This window comes from Phascolarctos cinereus, unplaced genomic scaffold, assembly GCF_003287225.1.
Source record: "Phascolarctos cinereus isolate Bilbo 61053 unplaced genomic scaffold, phaCin_HiC Scaffold_4;HRSCAF=312, whole genome shotgun sequence".
Classification (NCBI taxonomy): Eukaryota; Metazoa; Chordata; class Mammalia; order Diprotodontia; family Phascolarctidae; genus Phascolarctos; species Phascolarctos cinereus.
In genome coordinates, this window is record NW_027555847.1 from 691,357,688 (window position 1) to 691,378,570 (window position 20,883).

The 20,883-nt window shown below is 39.2% G+C and overlaps 1 protein-coding gene across 1 annotated transcript in view; it reads right to left on the reverse strand.

Moving 5' to 3' along the window:
- The window catches only part of TMEM132C (transmembrane protein 132C), a 534,075-nt gene that overhangs the window by 345,150 nt on the left and 168,042 nt on the right, over window positions 1–20,883 (reverse strand). The window contains exon 2 of the mRNA XM_021004376.1: window positions 115–1,003. Within this exon, the coding sequence (XP_020860035.1) occupies window positions 115–1,003 (889 nt within the window). The remainder of the gene's footprint in view (window positions 1–114; window positions 1,004–20,883) is intronic.

Consider the following 20,883-nt stretch of genomic DNA (forward strand, 5'->3'; position numbering starts at 1 on the left):
ATGACATTTAGGAAGAGGTATATCTATTCTTGCATTTATATGTACAACACAAATAAAACACCAGGAATTCCAAGCCAGATAAATATTTGCTGACCGCCTGACCAAGGTACATACCTCAAGATGAATAGGTCAATGGTAGAATTATTGGCGACAGTCACATATGCATTGACCACCTCTCCTTGTTTAACAGGCTTTGATGGCAGCCAGATGACCACATTGCTGTCGAGCCGTAATTCACTAAGTTGAAAATTCTCCTGGGCCTGAAAAAGGCCAACGGTACCAATCCTTTGCAAATGGGACATGGTTTCATCCAGCCCATCCTTCCCTGGGCGGATGGCATTGCCTTTCCTCACATCCCCAGTTGTACACTCTCCTTTCTCATTGCCTGGTTGAATTGTGTAATATAGTTCCACAGAGCTTCCTTCCAATTGGCCCACAGACTTTTTCCGCCCAGTAGCCACCATGGGAGGGTTGAACCAACTGGATAAGAGCTCCAACTCTGCAACACACAGTCCAAGGTCACCTGCCAGGCGGCAGCTGCCCCTCACCTCTCTGGTTTCCCTGAAGGCAAAGACTCGAAGACAGGGAAGTCTCTCTTCAGAGCTATACTCATCCCAGTCTCGACCCACAATGTAAAACAAGATTTGGACTTTGGGCCGGTTCAAGTAGATCTTATCATTCATAATGTAGGTTTTAAGTTTCCAGTTAAAGGTAAACTTGTCGTTGGACCCTAAAAAATTTGAAGTCATCATTAGCTCCTGGGGTACTACTTTTTCTACAGAAAAAGGTCCATAGCTAGCATTCAACACAGGAGGCTTCTTGGCTTTGTATGTAAAGAATGATTCAACTCTGGACTGCAAACTGGAATTCCTCATAAAATTCTGGTGGGTTTCTTTAAGGAAAAATGATGTCTCAGCACTGAGGATGTGATAGCTCACAGGTAGATACGTTGGTAAGGAGGAAAATCTTGGTCCATTGTCCGTGACCCCTCGGCCCTCAATCACTAATTTAAAAAAGAAAGAGAGGGAGAAAAAAAAGACAAAGAAAGAATGATTAACATGTTCTTGAGAAGCTGTTAGGTCAACAAATAATTTACACAGAAGGAATGGAAATTCTGAACTTGACACAGTTTGGAACATTACATCTTGTTCTGGGATTATTCAGCGAATTACAATACATGACCCACTGAAGAAATACTGATTGTCACTTAACCCCCATTGCCTCCCTCTCCCCCTCTCTCAAAAAGTACTGATTGTTTTCCAGGCAGGCTACATATAAAACTAAGGGAATGCTTATATTAATATAACTTGAAAATATATTAATATAACATTAGTATAACATATAATGTAACATAACAAATTAATATAACATGAAAATATATTCATTTGATGCATTTTGACACTTTGGTTTTTTGGTTCACCTGTTTTTGTTTGTTTGTTTGTTTTATTTCTATTTATCTAGAGTGGGGAATTGGGAGAAAAGATCAGTTGTTTTTAGTAGAAAGAGCTATATGGTACAGTAGGTAGAGTATTGGATTTGGAGTGCTGAAGACCTGAGTTTATATCTGGCCTCAGATACTTACCAGCTGTATAACCCTATGTAATCAAATGAAATAATACTTGTGAAAAGCACTTAGCAGGCAGCGAGGTGGTGCAGCGGATAGAGAACTGTTCCTAGAGTCAGAAGGACTCCAGTTCAAATCTGGCCTCAGACGTTTATTTGCTGTGTGACCTTGGGCAAGTCACTTAAGTCTGACTGCCTCAAAAAGAAAAAAAAGGCACTTAGCCCAGTGTCGGGCATATAATAAGCACTATATAAATGCTTATTCTTTTCCCCTTCTGTTCCCTCTCCCCTAGGCAAGGCACTCAACTGATGGCTGCTTCAGTTTCCCTATCTGTAAAATGAGGCTAATCATAGTACTTAATTCCCAGAAGTGTTATGAGAGGATAAAATGAGATATTACTTGTAAAGTACTTACCAAATTTTGAAGTGCTCTGTAAATGATAGTATTGAAAAAGTCTTCTGAAATATCACAGGCTAATAGAGTTAAATCTGGAAGGTACCTTACAGTCCATCTAGCCCAATTCCCATTTTTTTTTATTTTTTAGGAAATTGGGGTTAAGTGACTTGCCCAGGGTCACACAGCTAGTAAGTGTCAAGTGTTTGGTCTGAGGCTGGATTTGAACTCAGGTCCTCCCAACTTCAGGGCCAGTGCTCTATCTACTGTGCCACCTAGCTGCACCCAATTCCCATTTTCTACAGATGAGGAAACTGAGGTCTTAGATTAAGTCACTTGCCCAGGGTCACACATCAGTGGCTGGATTTGAACCCATGTTTTCCTGACTTCCAATCTTCACTCTATCCACTACACAAGGTAGCCTCTCTCTCAAATCCTTGTAGCAATCTGGGGCCTAGTCTCTCTGCCCTAGTCACGCCCCCTTCTCCTACTTGGCATCCCTTTCATCTTCTGTAAGCATCCACATAATGATGCCTGCCTCTTATGGGGCTGTTGTGGACTTCCTTCTCCTACTATCATTGTCCAAAGGCCTGTGCTTCTCTGGTGATGTCCCGGACTGAAGCTGTATTCATTTAATCTTTTATTGGAGGCTTCAACTGCTGCTGCCGCCCCACAGTGTGACATAGAGATTATGCTAGTGTCCCTCCCCTGTTGCCCTCAGCTCCCTCTTCATTCTACATTGAATATGTCCAGTCAAGCCACATGATTGTCCTTTAAACATACAAAATAAAAAGGTCAATGGCTTTCTGTACTGACCAGCTTATTTTACTCTTCTACATAGCCCTTTAAATTCCTGGTAATGAATCCTAGTAGTAATCCAATGTATTTTGCAGTTAGACAGGTAAATGGTGCATTGGGTAGAATACTGTACTTGGACATGGAGTCAGGAAGAGCTGAATTCAAATCCTTCTTCAGATACTTACTAGCTGTGTGGCCCTGGGCAAGTCCATTTATTTCTCTTGGCTTCAGTTTCCTCATCTATAAGATGGGGATTATAATAGCATCTACCTCCCAGGGTTATTATGAGGATCAAATACGATAACATACACAAAGTGCATTAGAAATCTTAAAGTGCTATATAAATATTATTATTATTATTATTATTATCATTTTGCAATTGTTCTTCTGAAGAATTTCTATTCTTTGCCTCATCTAGAGGAGAGGGATTTTTTTCAGTTCTGATGAGACTGTAGTCTGACATATCTGTTGTTTTTGCTTTCATATAACCCTCTTCATTCAAAGCTAAGGGAGATTGTCTCACTTTGAACCCATGGATTTCAAAGCCCTGGTCAAGCCAGTCCACTAAAGATGAACATTCCTCAGCGACAGAGGGTATCACAGTCAAGGAACTGGCATCAATCCCAAACTCTGAGACTCATAGAATTGGAAACGTCCTTAGAGACCACGCAGTCCAAAAATTTCATTATAATCAACAGGGGGACATATTTTTGAGTATCTAAGACTCGTTCCTAATTGGAAATGCAGATTTTTCACTACATTTAAAACCAAACAATAGGGATGGCAGCCATCCTGGTCAGTTAACATGGATTGGTTTACGACACTTTAACAAATATGTGGCTATAAAAATAAAGACTAACCAAACAGCTAAGTAAAAAGTGGGGGAAGGGGATTAGTGCAGTAAAAGAACCAAACCAAGCAAACAAAACCTCCCACTAGATTTAGAATTAGGGGGCCTTGGTTCTGACACTTAGTACCCAAATGACTTTGGGAAAGTCACTTTTCCAGGTGGTTGGCTTAGAAGTCTCCTAAAGTCCTGTGAAACTGGAAAAACCAGTTAACATAGGAATTCTAAGAGCTATATTCCTTCTGGTGAAAGACCTGATCAGCTGTCTAATAATAGCAAGCATTCATGTAACACTTGCATGTTTGCAAAGCACTTTACGTGTTAACTCACTGGGTCTTCACAATAACTTTGTGAGGTAGGTGCTATTATCCGTCTCTATTTTACGAATGAGGAGCAAGGGTCACACAGCTACCTCTTTATGCCCTTGGGTGGCTTTACAGAAGACTGCTGTCCTGCCTAGGATGCTAACAGGTTAAGGTGACCCACTTTGCCAACTCAACAAAGCTCCCCCAAAAGCCCACTTCCATGGACTCTTCCTTTCAGAAAGGGTCCAGGAAACCCCAAACAAGCCTCCATTCATAGGCTGAGAGAGAGCATGGGCAGCTCTTTTCTTTCCTACCCTCTTTTCCCTTCTTACACACTTCCCTCCTGCCCCTCCCTTTAATCACAGCATGTACAAACTATTCAGCATATTGGTAAGCTTCATTCAGCTCCAGCTCTGGAAACTCTGCTAATCATTGCCACTGCAGGGAGACTGGCTTGTAGATCAAAGTTAGCTGCTGAGCCCCAGCCAAAGAGCCTCGGTGGCAAAGATTGCTTTTCAAAGGAAGAACATTCTTCCTTGTCCACAGTCCAGAAGGCTTGTTCTGGGGTTACTAATCATGAGAGCATGTTTGCACCTCTGTGATGAAGGTTGTATCAGCACTTCTATTGTGCTCCCACTAGTTTCAGGGCCACATTCAAACTCAAGCACAAGCAAATTTTCCAAGATTAAACTTGACAGACAATGTAAAACTCTGCTTCCCAACCTCCCCTTTAAAAAAGTATTTACTACTTAGATCTTGTTTGGGATGGCTTTTAGCAATAGCGAGAGCTTTTTTGTCATTCATTCTTTCCAGGTGTTCTTAACCTGGCATCCACTGATTTAAAAGAAATGCTAACTATAATAAACAAATCAACCAACAATTTCATTATAATTCTTTCCCTTTGTCATCTTATGTGCTTTATTTTATGTATTTACAACATGATTCTGAGAAAGGTCCACTGGCTACACCAGACTGCCAAAGGGGTCCAGGACACAATAAGAGTTAATATTCCTCCCTTTCCCCCCTCCATTTTCCTTCCATCCTTTCATCTTTTTTTCTTCCTACTTTCCTTCCTCTCTCCCTCCCTTTTTTCAGATATTCTTAACTGTGCACCCATAAACTTTCTTTTAATTGATAAATGCAATAAACTGATAAGCCGACGATTTAAATATAATTCTTTCCCTTTGTCATCTTATGTGCTTTATTTTATGCATTTACAACATGATTCTGAGAAAGGGTCCACTGGCTACACCAGACTGCCAAAGGGGTCCAGGACACAATAAGAGTTAATATTCCTCCCTTCCCCTCCCCCATTTTCCTTCCATCCTTTCATCTTTTTTTTTTCTTCCTACTTTCCTTCCTCTCTCCTTCCCTTTTTTCAGATATTCTTAACTGTGCACCCATAAACTTTCTTTTAATTGATAAATGCAATAAACTGATAAGCCGACGATTTAAATATAATTCTTTCCCTTTGTCATCTTATGTGCTTTATTTTATGCATTTAAAACATGATTCTGAGAAAGGGTCCACAAGCTACATTAGACTGCCAAGGGGTCCATGACACAAAAAGGGTTAAGAACCCCTCATTCATTCATTCATTTATTCATTCATTCATTCATTCACCTCATTCATTCATTAGTTCCTTAATAAGACCACCAAATAATTGATATGCTTGACATTTGTTGTCTTTTTTCCGTATTCTCTCCCTCAATCTCCTCTGTCTCTCAAAACGAATGCTTCAAAACACAAAGTCTGGAGAGTGGTTAATCTTAAGGCTCTTTGGTCCAAAGAACTGGCAGGCTTATTTAGCAAGCGCAGCTTATGCAGGATCAAAGTTTTTGTGATGTCACTCATTGCTTCTTATGATAGTCAAAAGCATTTCCCAGCATCTTTTCCTAGCCTCCTTCAAGGCTCAGCCCAAATGCCAAGTCACCACATAAGGTCTGTCTTGATCACATCCTTCTTTGCCCACTATTTGCTGGGCATGAACAAAATAACACCTGTCCTCAAGGAGCTTACATTCTATCAAGGAGATGATATATATGCGTATGTATAAATATATTATGTACATGTACATATACATACAGTTGCATGTATAACTATATATAAAATGAATATATAAATACAATGTCTTTTCAAACTACTTTGTATGCATTATGTATTTATTTATCTGTGTACATGGTACATAATCCATTCAATCCTTCGATCCATTCTTTTGGGGGGGGGGTTGGAGGAGGGGAAAGGAAGTTAAAAACTATGAGTTCATTGGTGTAGGGACTCTCAGGTGAGGAAACTTCCTCTACCATTGCAGGTGTGCATCCATGCGATTCTGTCTACCTCTACCTCTCTGTGTTTTCCTTTCCTCATTTGTAAGATGGGTACAATAACAGTCACAAACTCTGCTTCTGAGACATTAGAGGGAGAAACATTTTTAAGCCTTAAGGTACAATACAAGTGTGAGTGGTAATTAATAAGCATGAAACCAAACAGCAGAAACACAAATCAACAGACTTTAACAATGGCGGGTACTTCCAGTAAACTCCATTTCCTCCTGGCAGTACAAATGCTTGCCCAGAGTGTAATTGCCTGGTGAAAACTTAATTGTCTTCACACCATAAATAATCAATATCAGTCAGTGCAGTAAATGACTCCTGGCGATGAGAGGGCAAGATTCCTTATATCCTATCAGTTCATATTAACTTGCAATGTACATTAGAATAAGCAGCATGGGGGAGGGAAGCTAGTTTAGGTCTTGTTTTTAGGGAGACCTGGGTTCAAGTCTGCCTCTGATAACATCCTGGGCTCTATGTCTCTACTTTATACTGCCTAAGATTATTCTCTACGATTATAGGTTGCATAAAAAGTGCTGATCTACGGTTGAGGGTGGAGAACTCCTGATCTAAGAGCAGCTCACTAGAGAGAGAGAAAGGAAGGAAGGAAGGAAGGAAGGAAGGAAGGAAGGAAGGAAGGAAGGAAGGAAGGAAGGAAGGAAGGAAGGAAGGAAGAAAGAAAGAAAGAAAGAAAGAAAGAAAGAAAGAAGAAAGGAAGAGAAAGAAGGAAGAAAGAAAGGAAGAAAAGGATTATGATGATGATGATGATAATAATAATAATAATAATATGAAGAAGAAGAAGAAGAAGAAGAAGGAGGAGGAGGAGGAGGAGGAAAGAAGGAAGGAATGAAGAAAGGAAGGAAGGAAGAAAGGAAGGAAGGAAGGAAGGAAGGAAGGAAGGAAGAAAGGAAGGAAGGAAGGAAGGAAGGAAGGAAGGAAAGAAAGAAGGAAGGAAGGAAGGGAGGAAGGGAAGGAGGAAGGGAGGGAGGAAGGAAGGAAGGAAGGGAGGAAGGAAGGAAGGAAGGGAAGGAGGAAGGAAGGAAGGAAGGAAGGAAGGAAGGAAGGGGAGGAAGGGAGGAAGGAAGGAAGGAAGGGAGGGGAGGAAGGAAGGGAGGGAGGGAGGGAGGAAGGAAGGAAGGAAGGGAGGAAGGAAGGAAGGAAGGGAGGAAGGAAGGAAGGAAGGAAGGAAGGAAGGAAGGAAGGAAGGAAGGAAGGAGGGGAGGAAGGAAGGGAGGGAGGGAGGGAGGAAGGAAGGAAGGGAGGAAGGGAGGAAAGGAAGGAAGGAAGGAAGGAGGAAGGGAGGGAGGGAGGGAGGAAGGAAGGGAGGAAGTAAGGGAGGGAGGGAGGAAGGAAGGGAGGGAGGGAGGGAGGAAGGAAGGGAGGAAGGAAGGAAGGGAGGGAGGGAGGGAGGAAGAAAGGAAGGAAGACATGGTGGTACACACCTATCACTTCCAGTAAATGAGAAGGCTGGTGATTCGCTTGAGCTCAGGAGTTTTGAGCTGCAGTGGGCAGATACTATTGGTAAAGGACTTTGCAAACCTCCAAGTGTTCCCTAAATACTAGCTGCTATTATTGGACAAGTCATACAAGCTTTGTGCTGTTCATTTTCTCTCAGTGTAAAATGCAGACACTTAAGGCTTCTTAACAGTCTGGTGATACCCACCAAACAGTGCACTCTGGCAAGATTAACCTCGTGGCAATACTTACCATGTACTGAAGGAGGAAGAGACCAGAAGGTGGGGGAAGGCTTGTAAGGATTTTACAGCAAAGAGGCCAGCTATGTGATTGATAACCAAGCTCAGCTCACACTTCAGACAGAACTATATGCTTCGAGTGCAAAATCATGGATTGCAACATTTAGAGTGGGAAGGATCCTTCAATATCATCCAGTCCTACCCTCACATTTCACAGACAAGGAAACCAACTTAGAGGGGGATGTTAAGTCAATCTACCAAGCATTTATTAAACGGCTACTATGTGCCAGGCAATGTGCTAAGCTCTGGAAACACAAAGAAAGGCAAAAGACAATCCCTGCCCTGGAGGATCTCAAGGCCTAATGAGGGAGACAACATACAAATAAATATGTGGCAGCAAGCTACGGGCAGGATAAACAGGAAATATTGGACAGAGGGAAAGCTCTCACATTAGGAGGGATGGGCAAAGTCTTCTTGCAGAAGGTGGGATTCTAGCTTGGACTCAGGGCCCCGGGATCACAGAACCAAAGAAGGAGAGTTGGAAGGGATTCCAGCAGTCATCTCTTCCAACGTCCCCATTTTACAAATAAGAAAACAGGTCCAAAGAGGCTCAGAGTCACACAGCTTGGGTCAGAGTGAAGATTCAAATCCAGGTCCTATGACTTCAAAATTGTAACTGATCAGCTTGGGATTCCGGTGCAGTCTTTCATCTGATCGGAAAGCCAGAATTGCTTTCCACTGTACCTCAGCTGTCAATTCTCCCCCTAGCTCAAGGGAGTGAGCTCCTCAACCTCTCTTAGGAGATCTGGGTTTATCAAGGCCCCGAGTAAAGCACATCAGCTCTGGGGTGAGCCGCCGTCTTGTCAGTGACCCGAGGCCAAATTCAGCATCCAGTTCATTAAGGCCTGCTGTAGTTTAATGCAGCCCCACAGACATCTGGGTAGCAAACCAACAATAGGTTCATTTATCACATCTATTTTTTCCCCTCTTATTGAGGCTTTTTCTTTCTTTATTACCATTTACCCATCAGTGTTTGGGGTGTTATTTATTGCACCAGCTGTCCATTTCAGTGAGCTTTAACACCGTCTTCTACGGAAATTGAGTTTTTGAGATTCTGAGATTGTGGATTGGAAACATGAAAGTCATATAACCCAAATGGAAAAAAAAACTGGGAGAAAATGACTTTTTTCCCCCTCTTAGCAAGAGGATGGGAAAGATTCTTGCCAGGACAGAAGTATAAGTAGAGGTGAACTGGGGTCTTGGATTTGAAAAGCCTCAAATACAAATCTTTAAGGGAAACTGAATAACACAAGAGAGGTAAAAGACAAGTCATTTGGTCAACAGTCAATGAGCATTTATTAGTGTTTGACATTTATTAGGCTTTTAGTGTGTGCCAGGCACTGTGTTAAACACTTTATAAATATTATCTCATTTGATCGTCACAACTATCTGGGAGGTGGGTGCTCTTGTTATCCCCATATTACATATGAGGAAACGGGATGTAGAGGTTAAGTGACTCGCTCAGGGTCACATAGTTAGTATCTGAGGCTAAATTTGAATTCAGGTCTTCCTGACTTCAGGACCAGATCTTTAACCACTGAACCACCTCACTTCATTCTGAATGAATGAATGATAAAAAAAAAATTAATTAAAGAGTATGTTTTCAGCATTTGCTATGTGCCACGCACTGTGCAAAGCGCTGCTGTTCTTAAGGACTTTGAAACTCAAACTCAGAGAGGTATAACCATAGTAACACACCTGGAAGGCCCAGATGCAAAATGGCCCCAAGTCCATCCCTCTTGTCACTTTGTAGAGCTAATCAAATATGTAAAAAGTTTTCTGATCTCGGTAATATAAGGGTAATGTGCTGCCTTTTCAAAGTATTAACCCTTTAAGATACTTCCAATTCATATAAGCATTTCACTGCTGAAAAGGAGAGAGAAATTATTATTTTTATATGAAGAACTAAATCAAATATTAAAGGATATAAGCTAGTGCCTCTCTCAAAAATGGTGACTTGAAAGTGTAGATCAAGAACTTTGATTTAATAAAAAAAAACTACTAAAAATTCACATGTAAGGAAACACAGTTTTCAGTTGGGGTATCGTCAGCTTGGGGCAGAAAATGAATGGTGCCTTAAAAATGAAAGCTTAAATCACCTTGTAAAGGATGAAGGGTGATACCTCTTTTTTATGTGAACCATGAGCTGGCTTAAAGGGAAAGAAAGAAAGTTTACTTAAACACTGATAAAATGTGAGTATAAAGAAATATCATTTTCAAAGACATGCTAGAAGAGGTCCTTTTTTAAGAAAATGATAAATGGTTAGAAGTGCAGGGCATTGTAGTCCCAGAGCTCATGTAATTTTAAGACTAAAAAGGGTAAAATTCACAAAATAAAAAAAAATCATGCTACTATTTGGAGATGAAGAGTTGATTAAATAAGGATTATTGATTTCACAAGGGAGATTTGGTGAGTTTTTGCTTCATAAGTGAAAGGAAAGTCACTGAGTACTCAGAGCTCTGATTTGAGCCATTGAAAATGTTAATGAAGACATTAAAGTAGCCTTGCCTGAGCGGTCAAGACTGGGCTGGAGAGGAATTACTCAACTGGGGGTAGAAAAGCAGCTCTGTTGGAAGCTAATGTAACCTACTGACAGAAGGCTTTACCTATAAGATTCCTCAGTGGTTCAAAAAAGAGTGTCACTCTGGAAGAGATCTGGATGTGAGGATCATCTATTGACCTTGAGTACCACCTAGAGATGAGGAGAGCTGAAGCCTCCCAGGAGTAGTTCTTTCAACAGAGGGAAATTTCTCTATTATTCTCTCTTTGATTTAAGAGAAAAAAAGGAGATAGATAAGTTTTCCAGCTAGTTTGTTGTATAGGAAGAGATACTGAGATTGAAATGAATGGCGTAGCATGCGGGTGAGTAAAGAGATGACTGGGCTTCTCTATATTGTCCAGAGAGAACCAGTCTAGTTTTTAATTAATTCAATTAATCTTTTGACAAATTGATTTTCTAACTGTACATGAATGCAACTGATTTAGATATCATTCAACAACTATGATTCATCTCCTACATGCTGGGCACTGGGGATGCAATTCAGCAATGTTTTGTTTTCTCTCTTTTAAACTACAACTAAATTATTTCATTTTGAGGAGGTATTATTTGATACTATGTTCCCTCTAATGCTCACTTCCATCTACTGTGTATGAATCTTCTATTTATTGATTTAGTTACATGTTATATCCTCAATTAGAAGATAAGCACCTTGGGGTCAGGGACTCTGCGTGTGTGTGTGTGTGTGTGTGTGTGTGTGTGTGTGTGTGTGTGTGTGTTTTGCTTTTTCTTTGAATCCTCAGCCCTTAATACAGTGTCTGGACAATAGTAAGTGCTTAATAGATGCATTAATCAATAAACATTTATTAAGCATCCGGTATGTGCCAATAAATGCTTATTGACAGATTGATGTCCACAAGCCAAGTGTTTGGCTTCTCTCATTTTCTACTCTTGTACAATGTTTCCTAAAATCTAATTTAATGTTGACTCATAGCATAAAACACCCCCTATGATTTAACTCCTCCATCCACCATTCTACCATCATTGCTATAGCAGAAGGGGTCTGCATACGTCTGGGAGATTTTCATATTCGGATTGGCTTGGTTGACCCAAGAATTTGTCTCCAACTGGCCAGCCAGTCTATTGTTAATGATTCTTTCAGTACTTAGCACGGTTGGTCCTCAGAAAGGAGCCACAATCTTTTGCTAGGAACATGACCCAGAAATATTCAATAAGATAAGGAGAAAATTTTTGGTGAGAAATCAAGAAATCACAAGAGGAGGGCCTTTTTCAACATTTCAAGAATTCTCTCTCAATGAGTCTCAATTGTCATTCATCTCAAATTCATGCCTATGATACCAGACACCCATAACATAGAAACTTGCCTTGCCCATTATTCCTCCAGTGAAACCCAGATTATACTGTTCTTCCAAATCACAGCGATTCACTTGAAACACAAGCTGGCAGTGGGTATTTTGGATTCCCTCCCCCTTCCCACCCCCATTTGTTATTTATTAACTTTCTCAAGATATAGATTGTCTTTCTTTGCTAAATGTGGTTCATTGTTTCTTTCTCCCTGAAACAAAAGGTACCTTGATAAATGGATTATTTAGTTTCAATGGAGTTTCTGAACAAACTCCCATATCTTTTCCTGAAATTGCATATTGCTGGTTTGCTATTTCCTAACAGTAAAACTCTCAGTTAAGAAAGCAGGTACTTAGATGTCTTTTAGAGCCCCAGTGGGGATATTTTCCCTCCTTCTCTACAAGAGAGCTCCACAATTATTGTCAGGTGCTACTCAATCAGAACCTTCTAATACCACCACCAATAAGTCCTGTATTTAAAATTAGCTTTGAAAAAAATATCAGAAACATCTCATTTACTTTCACAAGCTCCATGAATACCAGATAGCTAAGCCAGCATCAAGGAGACTGTTGAGTCTACATATATCCTACCCAGAGGCAAAGCTATATAACAAAAAGGTTTTTTAAAAAGTGATTATTTGCGTTTACCAAATTTTGCAATTTGGCAAATGCTTTTTACTGTGTCCCAAAGCAGATTTGTGTTCCTAAAGTAAGCCATTCAGAGAGGGAATTTTTGAAGTGAAATAAATAATATTCTTTTTTTTTAACATAAGAATTTTCATTGCATTGGTATTTACAATCTGAAATTACAGACTGACATAACTCCATCAATCCAACAAGGAAACATAGTATTACGATATTTTTCGGTACTTTAGAAGTGGAAGAAAAGGAAAAAATAACCCAACTCAAATTTTAGGAGGAATGTAAAGAAGCTTAATGTAAGTACTCACACCAGAATTTAAATAACTGCCTTTGCTTTTCACTTATCATATGGTTTGAAAGCATTTAACTAGGACTATTCAGAGAATGCCGCATCCATTCATCACAGATGGTGGTATTATTTTTGATAAAACCTTACATTAATCCTGAGTCCTAATTATCTCAATTCTTGTAAATAAAAAAGAAACAGCATTCCTGTCCTTTTATTAAAAAAAATCTTTCTTTACAGTAGGCTTTTCACAAGTTAAGAAAAGTTTATTTTTATGTGGTCTGCATTTTTTCTTTCCCACTAATTAGTGACATTATACACATGTGCACACACACATATACAATACACACACATATACACATATATATTCTCATTCAGTCTCTTCAAGTAATCATCTTTGCTTTACTGGTTTGCATCTGTATTTTTATTTTGGTATATTAGCATGAAGGATTAAATAGAAATTATTCTTTTAATTAGAAATCTGAGTGTGTAGGCAGAAAACCTTTTCCTGATAATTTGGTAAAATAGAAAGAAAAAGAAAGTAGGCATAGGGATGGACAATGTGTGCATATATGCACATGTATATGTATATGCATAGTATGAGTATGTACATATATGTGTATATACATATATACATGCATATGTATGTATACATATATACATGCACATGTATGTATACATATATACATACACATGTATGTGTATAAATGTGGTGTATATATATACACACATATATATATGCATGTATGTATATGTAAAATCACTGAAAAGCTTCGTAGAGGTGCCACATGAATATTTTCTTCATGAGAGATGGAATGTGCTGGACATGACAAGCTCTTCAGGAAATCAAAATGAAACCAACCACTTAATAGACAGAAATTATTAGACAGAACAGTCATTTCAGAATAAAATAACTGTACAGTCAAGTTTTTGACTGAAGAGACTAAAGGTCAAAGCAAATCTAAGTTAGAAGAAAGGACAAGGATGAGATGATGCTATAACGTCTAATCTGACTTGTTTAAAGAAGCTGTAGAAACTCCTAACATGAGAAATGGACAAAAGTAAAGACATTGACTCTAATGCAATAGGGAGGTTTGTCATTTGATTTGTCATGTGGAGGTCTGACTACAAAGCAGCTGGAATCACGAGAAAGCTGAAAATGCCCAGAAGCTGCTTCAGCCAGGAAACATCTCATCTCCTTGCCAAGCAGAGATAAACAGCAGCCAAAGGCAACACTGGTTTAGATTACAGGATCATTTGCAAACATAGGGAAGGATGGTGGAAGACTATGAACTGCATGCATTCAAAACAGTTAAAAGTAGTCAATGGGAAAATAAGTCTATCAAGTGCTTGGCAGGAGATCAAGTTAAAACAAATCATCTCTAAAGAATGTGTAGATGAAACTGGCAAGTGAAACAACCAGATGCAAAATGGAATCGATTTTTCAGCATTTTTGTAGCGATCTCTGTTCGTCATCCATGGCAGAGGAAGCACTACATTTGGACTCTACCTCTCATTACTCAATATCCTATGTGACAGAATAGCAATGTCATTTTAGATGATGAAGTTGATAAAAATGGATAGATCTCAACAGTCATACAGGTTAAATCTGTATTGGAGGACACAACTTCAAAGACACCTGGGGCTTACTTTTCAAGTTGTCTCATAGAGAAGAAATTTTCAAAAGTATAGAAAAGATTACAGATGGTGATTCTAACATGAGAATGATCAGCATGAAGCCTTATTTTTCACAATTATACAAACTTTATGAAAGCAATCTATGTGTACACGTAGGGTATGCTTGATGGAATCATGAGGGCACAGGCAAGCTTTTGCAAATAATTTATAGCAAATTACACCTGTAGAATCAGAGATCTGAGAGGTGTAAGATATATAAACATGTCACTGTTTCTATTCTCCATTGATTTTTTTAAAAGTATTTAATTGTAAAACAAAATGTAACTTTGAACACTCTCTTCAAACTTATTAGTTTCTACTTTCTTATTTCAATGGAGTTGTGATCTTACTAATGTGATAACCTCTCCAATCCATTCAAGCCTGTAATTACTATTTGATTGTTTTCCAGTTGTTGTTTTTTTTTTTTTTGGGGGGGGAGGAGAAGGAGTGGAGCAGGTGGGAGGATGATGAAACATGATTCATGCTTCCAGTAAGGAAACTCCCCCAACCAATGCAGTTTAGCAACTTATTTATAACTTGAACTTTTATAGAGTTGCCTGGGTATTGAGAGATTGTATGATTTTCCCATAGTCACACAGCTAGCATATGTCATCAGCAGGACTTGAATCCAAGTACTCTGCACTTCAGACCAACTTTCTATTCATGGCACCATGTTTCCTCTTCACGCTTGTCTATGTCCTCCCATAAATGCTACACAAGGCATTCCACCTCTCACCGCCCCAACATCCTGGGGGACTTTCTCTGGTTCTTTTGATATTATATGAGTACCAGGGCATCAGGCATCCTACCAACCTGCTAGCCCTCATTACTGCTGCATAACCCACACAGCTTTTTCTCAAACATATACGTCTCTTTGATGATATCTTTCATGGTGCTGTTTGGGGGCAATTCATTTCTAGTAAACATACAATAAATTGTCCCCTCCCATGATGCATCTCTCCATTTCCCTTTGGGTCAATCCTATTGACTAGATATATTCAATTATGAGAATGACATACAAACACTATAGACAGAGAATGCACTGAACCTAGAATTGGATCAGGGGGAAAGAGTGGGTTGGATAACATTTGGGATATTCTAAATGTTTCCAACAACCAAGGGTGGGAAAGCCAAGAACAATCCAATATTAATCCTGGCTTTTGGGAGAGTAGATTTCAAAACTTTCAAAGAAAGGATAGGCATGATGAAAATTGTGCTTGGGGAGTCAGTGCAGGAGGGGATCTATTAGCAGAATGTATTAGTGAAGAAAAGATTGTTTTTGTCATTCAGTCATTCCAATTCTTTGTGACCCAATTTGGGGTTTTCTTGGAAAAGATACTGGAGTGATTTGCTATTTCCTTTTCCCAGGAAAGAAAAAAATTAGTGAATAATTATTTTAAAAAATGTTCAATGATTACAAAGAGATAACAAACTTCAGAAGCTCTGAAGAGATCATGCCAAGCTAAATATCTTTCCTTTTTCTGATAGCTGGCAAATTCAAGGAATGCTGTAGGTATTGTTTATCTAGATTTTTTGCAAGATATTTACTAGTCTCTAATGTTATTCTTTGGGAAAAGATGGAGTTAGGTGAACTAGACAATAGAGAGCAACTGGACCTGAAATTTTATTGGTATAGGAACTTCCAAATAAGTTCTTCTCCCTGTCTTAAAATAATCTGGCATCTTCTCTGTGATTTATAATCTTAAGAATCACCCAAGGAGAGGCCACTAGGTGGTGCAGTGGATAGAGCACTGGCTCTGGAGTCAGGAGGACCTAGTTTAAATCCAGCCTCAGACACTTAACACTCACTTAGCTGTGTGATTCTGGGCAAGTTACTTAACCCCAATTGCCTTACAGAAGAAGAAGAAGAAGAAGAAGAAGAAGAAGAAGAAGAAGAAGAAGAAGAAGAAGAAGAAGAAGAAGAAGAAGAAGAAGAATTACCCAAGGGATTGAGAAGTTAAATAACTTACCCAGAGTCCCAGAGAGAGTGGGACATAAATTCCAAGTCTTCCTACCTCAAGAATGGCTTTCTGCTCAGTATACCATGATGGCTCTCTAGACAATCCAATAAATTGATTTGAAACAGATTGTATCTTTGTATCTGCTTCTGTGTCTGGTTTTGACTCCAGAGAACAAGATGCCTCTCCCATGATAAGCTTCTAAACTCACCACCATGTTGTTCAATCAAGCCTTGACTTATACTACCTCTCACAGCCATTTGTCCTTTCTGATTGGAGGGCTTCTGGGTGAAGCATCAAATTCCTCACAATGGAGGGCAGAAACTGCACTATAAGCTCCTTCTACTCTGCCTCTAATGCTCTGCCTGGTTTCAATTTCATGAAACAAGATACCCCTGTGGCAGGTACCCTCCCCATCTGTTTCTTCCCCCACTTTCCTGCCTTCTTTTTGTGTTGTCTCCCCTACCCCTTGTTGGATTATAAGCTTCTTGAGGGCAAGGACTGTCTTTTTATTTATTATGTCCCCACTGGTTATGACAGTGCCTGGCACATAGCGGGAACTTAATGAATAATTATTGGATTAGATGGTCAAACCCATATAGAGGACAGTTGTTGTCAACTCAGAGGGTCTCTATTTTACCAGTGACCAGGATAAATACATAAAGAGTATGCTTATTAAATTTTCGGATTCTGCAAACCTGGGAGTAACAATGAGTGACATTCAAAAAGATCTTGACAGGCCAGAACACTGGCCAGAACTTAATAGCAATATATACAAATTCTAACACTTGGGTTAAAATATCCTCATACAGGGTAGGTGTGAATAAATAACAGTTCATGTGAAAGAGGTCTAGAGATTTTACTGGACTGAAAAGTCAATAGGAATCCTTGGTATGGAATAGAACCCAAAAGGCCGTGTTATCTAGGTTTGTATTAAGAGAGGCAGAGTTTCCAGGAATACACCAGTAAGAGCTGTGCTGTACTTCATCTGGAATTTCTCATTCAGTTTTAGGTGCCAAATTTTAGGAAAGGCACTGACAAGTCAGAGTGTATATAGAGTAAGAACAGCAGCATGGTCAAAGGGTCATAGTTTTAGTGCTGAACTTTAGAAACTACTGAGTCCAACCATCAAATTTTATGGATGGGGAAATTGAGGCAAGGAGAGGTTGAATGACTTGCTAAGGGTCACAGTGTCTGCTGGGCAGATTATAAATGCAGGTGTTCTTGACTTGAAGGTTTACATGCTCTCCATGACACCATATTGCTCATGAAGAGTCTCATGTTTTTGTCAAGAGGACTGGTTGCAGGAACTAAGCATGTTTAGCCTGGAAAACAGAAGACTCAGGGGGATATGATGTATTTTTAGAAATATCAAATGGAAGAGGGGTTAGATTCTGTTCAGCTCCAGAGGACAGAAGTAGGAGCAAGAGCAAGAAGGTAGTGAGAAATTGGCAACTTTGGGCTTGACATAAGGAAAAACTTCCCACCATGAGAGCTGTGCAAAAATAAACGTTACCCTAGGAGGTAATGAAGTCCTCGTCACTAGAGGTATTCAAGCAAAGGCAGGATGATCACTTGTCATGTGTGTTCTAGAGGGAACTCTTCTTCAGGTATAGGTTGGACTAAATGGCCATTGAGGTCCCTTCCAAAGTTGGAATTGTGTGATTCTAAGAAAACTCATCAAGCCTTTATGTTCATGGACAAAAAAAGAAAGAAAGAAAGAAAGAAAGAAAGAAAGAAAGAAAGAAAGAAAGAAAGAAAGAAAGAAAGAAAGAAGAAAGAAAGAAAGAAATCTTCCCTAGGCAGTGATCTGATGTCTAGATGAAGAAACAAAATAGATTTTTTAAAATTGTCAGATGTTTGACTTTCCAACAGATGAGATAAAATATGAGCTTTTTAAGGACAAATACTGTTGTATTTTTGTCTTTATATACCCAGGGTGAAATGTAGTGCCTTGCACATAAGTATTTAATAAATGTGGTTTGAATTCCATTGAGAAAAAAGCATTAATTCATCACTCTTCCACAGTACCTTGTACAAAGTAAGAAATCAATATGGCCATATATTCATCCCTCATCTCCCTTCTGAACTCAAGCTGTACATTGGCAATGCCCTCCTATATACTTCCATTGGAATATCAATCCAAAAGGGATACCAAATTTGGATTTAGTATGCTTTCCTCAAAAAACTTTCTTCCTCTAACCTCTACCATTTTGTCTGAGGGTACCACAATCCTTCCAGTCACTCAGGTACACACCTCTGAAGACATCTAAAGTCACCATCTCTCATCATCCATATCCAATGAGTTGTCAAGTCTATTAAATTGTATCTCCATAACATTTATTGAGTTTAGCCACTTCCATTCATTCACACAAATCCTAGACTATTAGAGTAGCTTCCAAACTGGTTTCCTTGCTTCTAGTCTCTTCCTCTCTGATGTGCCTTTATTATTCTCAATACACACGTTTGAGTATATCACTTGTAGTTGTTCAATTGTTTTTCAGTCTTGTTCTACTTTTCCTAACCCCATTTGGGGTTTTCTTGGCAGAGATACTGGAGTGGTTTGCCATTTCCTTCTCCAGCTCTTTTTACAGATGAGAAAATGGAGACAAAGTTAAGTGACTTGCCCAGGGTCACACAGCTAGCAAATGTCTGAGGCTGGATCACTACTAAGCCCCAGAATCTTCAGTGGCTTTCTGTTGCCATACACACACACACACACACACACACACACACATATATATATATGTATGTATATATATAATGTATATGTATATACATATGTATATATATGTATATATATATACACATATATACGTATATATGTATATATATATTATGTGTGTACGTATATATGTGTATATATATATATATACATTTTTTTTTTTCAAATTCTGCAAAGCAGAATTGAAGTAGCTCAAAAGAAACGTGAGATATGCAAATTTAGAGAATCCGCCTCAAATGTTCACAGGGTCTATTTGTGTCTGACCTGTGGTAGAGGATTCTGAGCTCCTGTTGGTCTGATCAGCCACAATGGACACACTGCACCTTGGACTCTAGCATAGGGATATCACTTTGGTCCTCTTTGAGAACAAAGGACAACAGCTAGCCAACCAAAAAATTTCTAAGCCAGATATTTAAAGTCCTTAAAAATCTGGAAGTATCAACAATAACAATAATAACAACCAGTATTTATATGCTTATATTTGTAAGCGTTGAGGTTTGCAAAGTGTTTTACAATATTATCTCATTTTATACTCATAATAGTTAGATGTATTACTATCCTCATTAAACAGATGAGAAAACTGAAGCAGAATGAAGCTAAGTGATTTGTCCAGGGTGACACATAGCTAGGAAGTGTCTAAGGCTAGATCTGAGCTGAGGTCTTCTTGTCTCCAGGTCTCCTGCCTGACGTTGCCGTATGTCGTGTTATTCCATGTTGGTGTTTTGCATTTCATCCAAACAGCTCTCACAGATGGTCTCACTGAACATGACATTTCCCATCTCTTGTATTTGTATAAGTTGCTCTCCATTCCTAGAATGTGCTTCCTTTTCATCTCTTTGCTTGTTTTGAATTCATCTTATATTTCATTTGCATTTCAAATGCATTTCTATTTGCATTTCATCTCCCATTGCCTGTTGTTGTTCAGCCCTGTCCAACTCTTGGTGATCCTCATGGATCATACTCTCCATGGGGTTTCCTTGGCAAAGACACTGGAGTGGTTTACCATTTCCTTCTCCAGTGGATTAAGGCAATTAGAGGTTAAATGACTTGCCCAGGGTAACACAGCTAGTAAATGTCTAAAGCTGGATTTGACCTCTGGTCTTCTTGACTCCAGGCCTAGTGCTCTATTCACTGAACCACCAGCTGCTTCTTAACATTGCTAACCCTTTTCAAAGCTCAACTCAGGTACCATCTCCTAAAGCAGCGTTTCTGAACCCTCCAGGTAATAGGCTCTCCCTCCTAATAATACTTCATATTTACTTATCTGTATATTTACCATATCTTCCCTGGAAGAATGAAAATTCTCTGAAGGCAGGGAATGTTTCATTTTTGTCTTTACGTCTTTCGGACCTAACACACAATACAATGATAATAATTATTGTTAAACTGAATAAATATTAGTAAACAAGTCTATTCAAACCCAAATTACTAAAAGCCTAGGGTGTGTGGATTGAAGTTATTATTAATTTTTGAATTATCCGTTTTCTTCTAACTGCTGTTGTAGAAAATCTTTCTAAACTGTTTCATTATGCTTTTCTTCCTACAAAACCTGACATGAGGGTGTGTCAGGTTTAGACTTCAACAAGCTTGAAGGTCACAAGGGGTGAATTGAAAGGCAGTGAATTGAAAAAGAGAAAGGCTTTCTGATGCAGAAAGTGTTGGAGGCTTAAGTCATGAACAGGTCTTCAAGACATTGAACTTGACCCAGGACTCAGAGCACTTCATTACCTTTGACGCAAGCC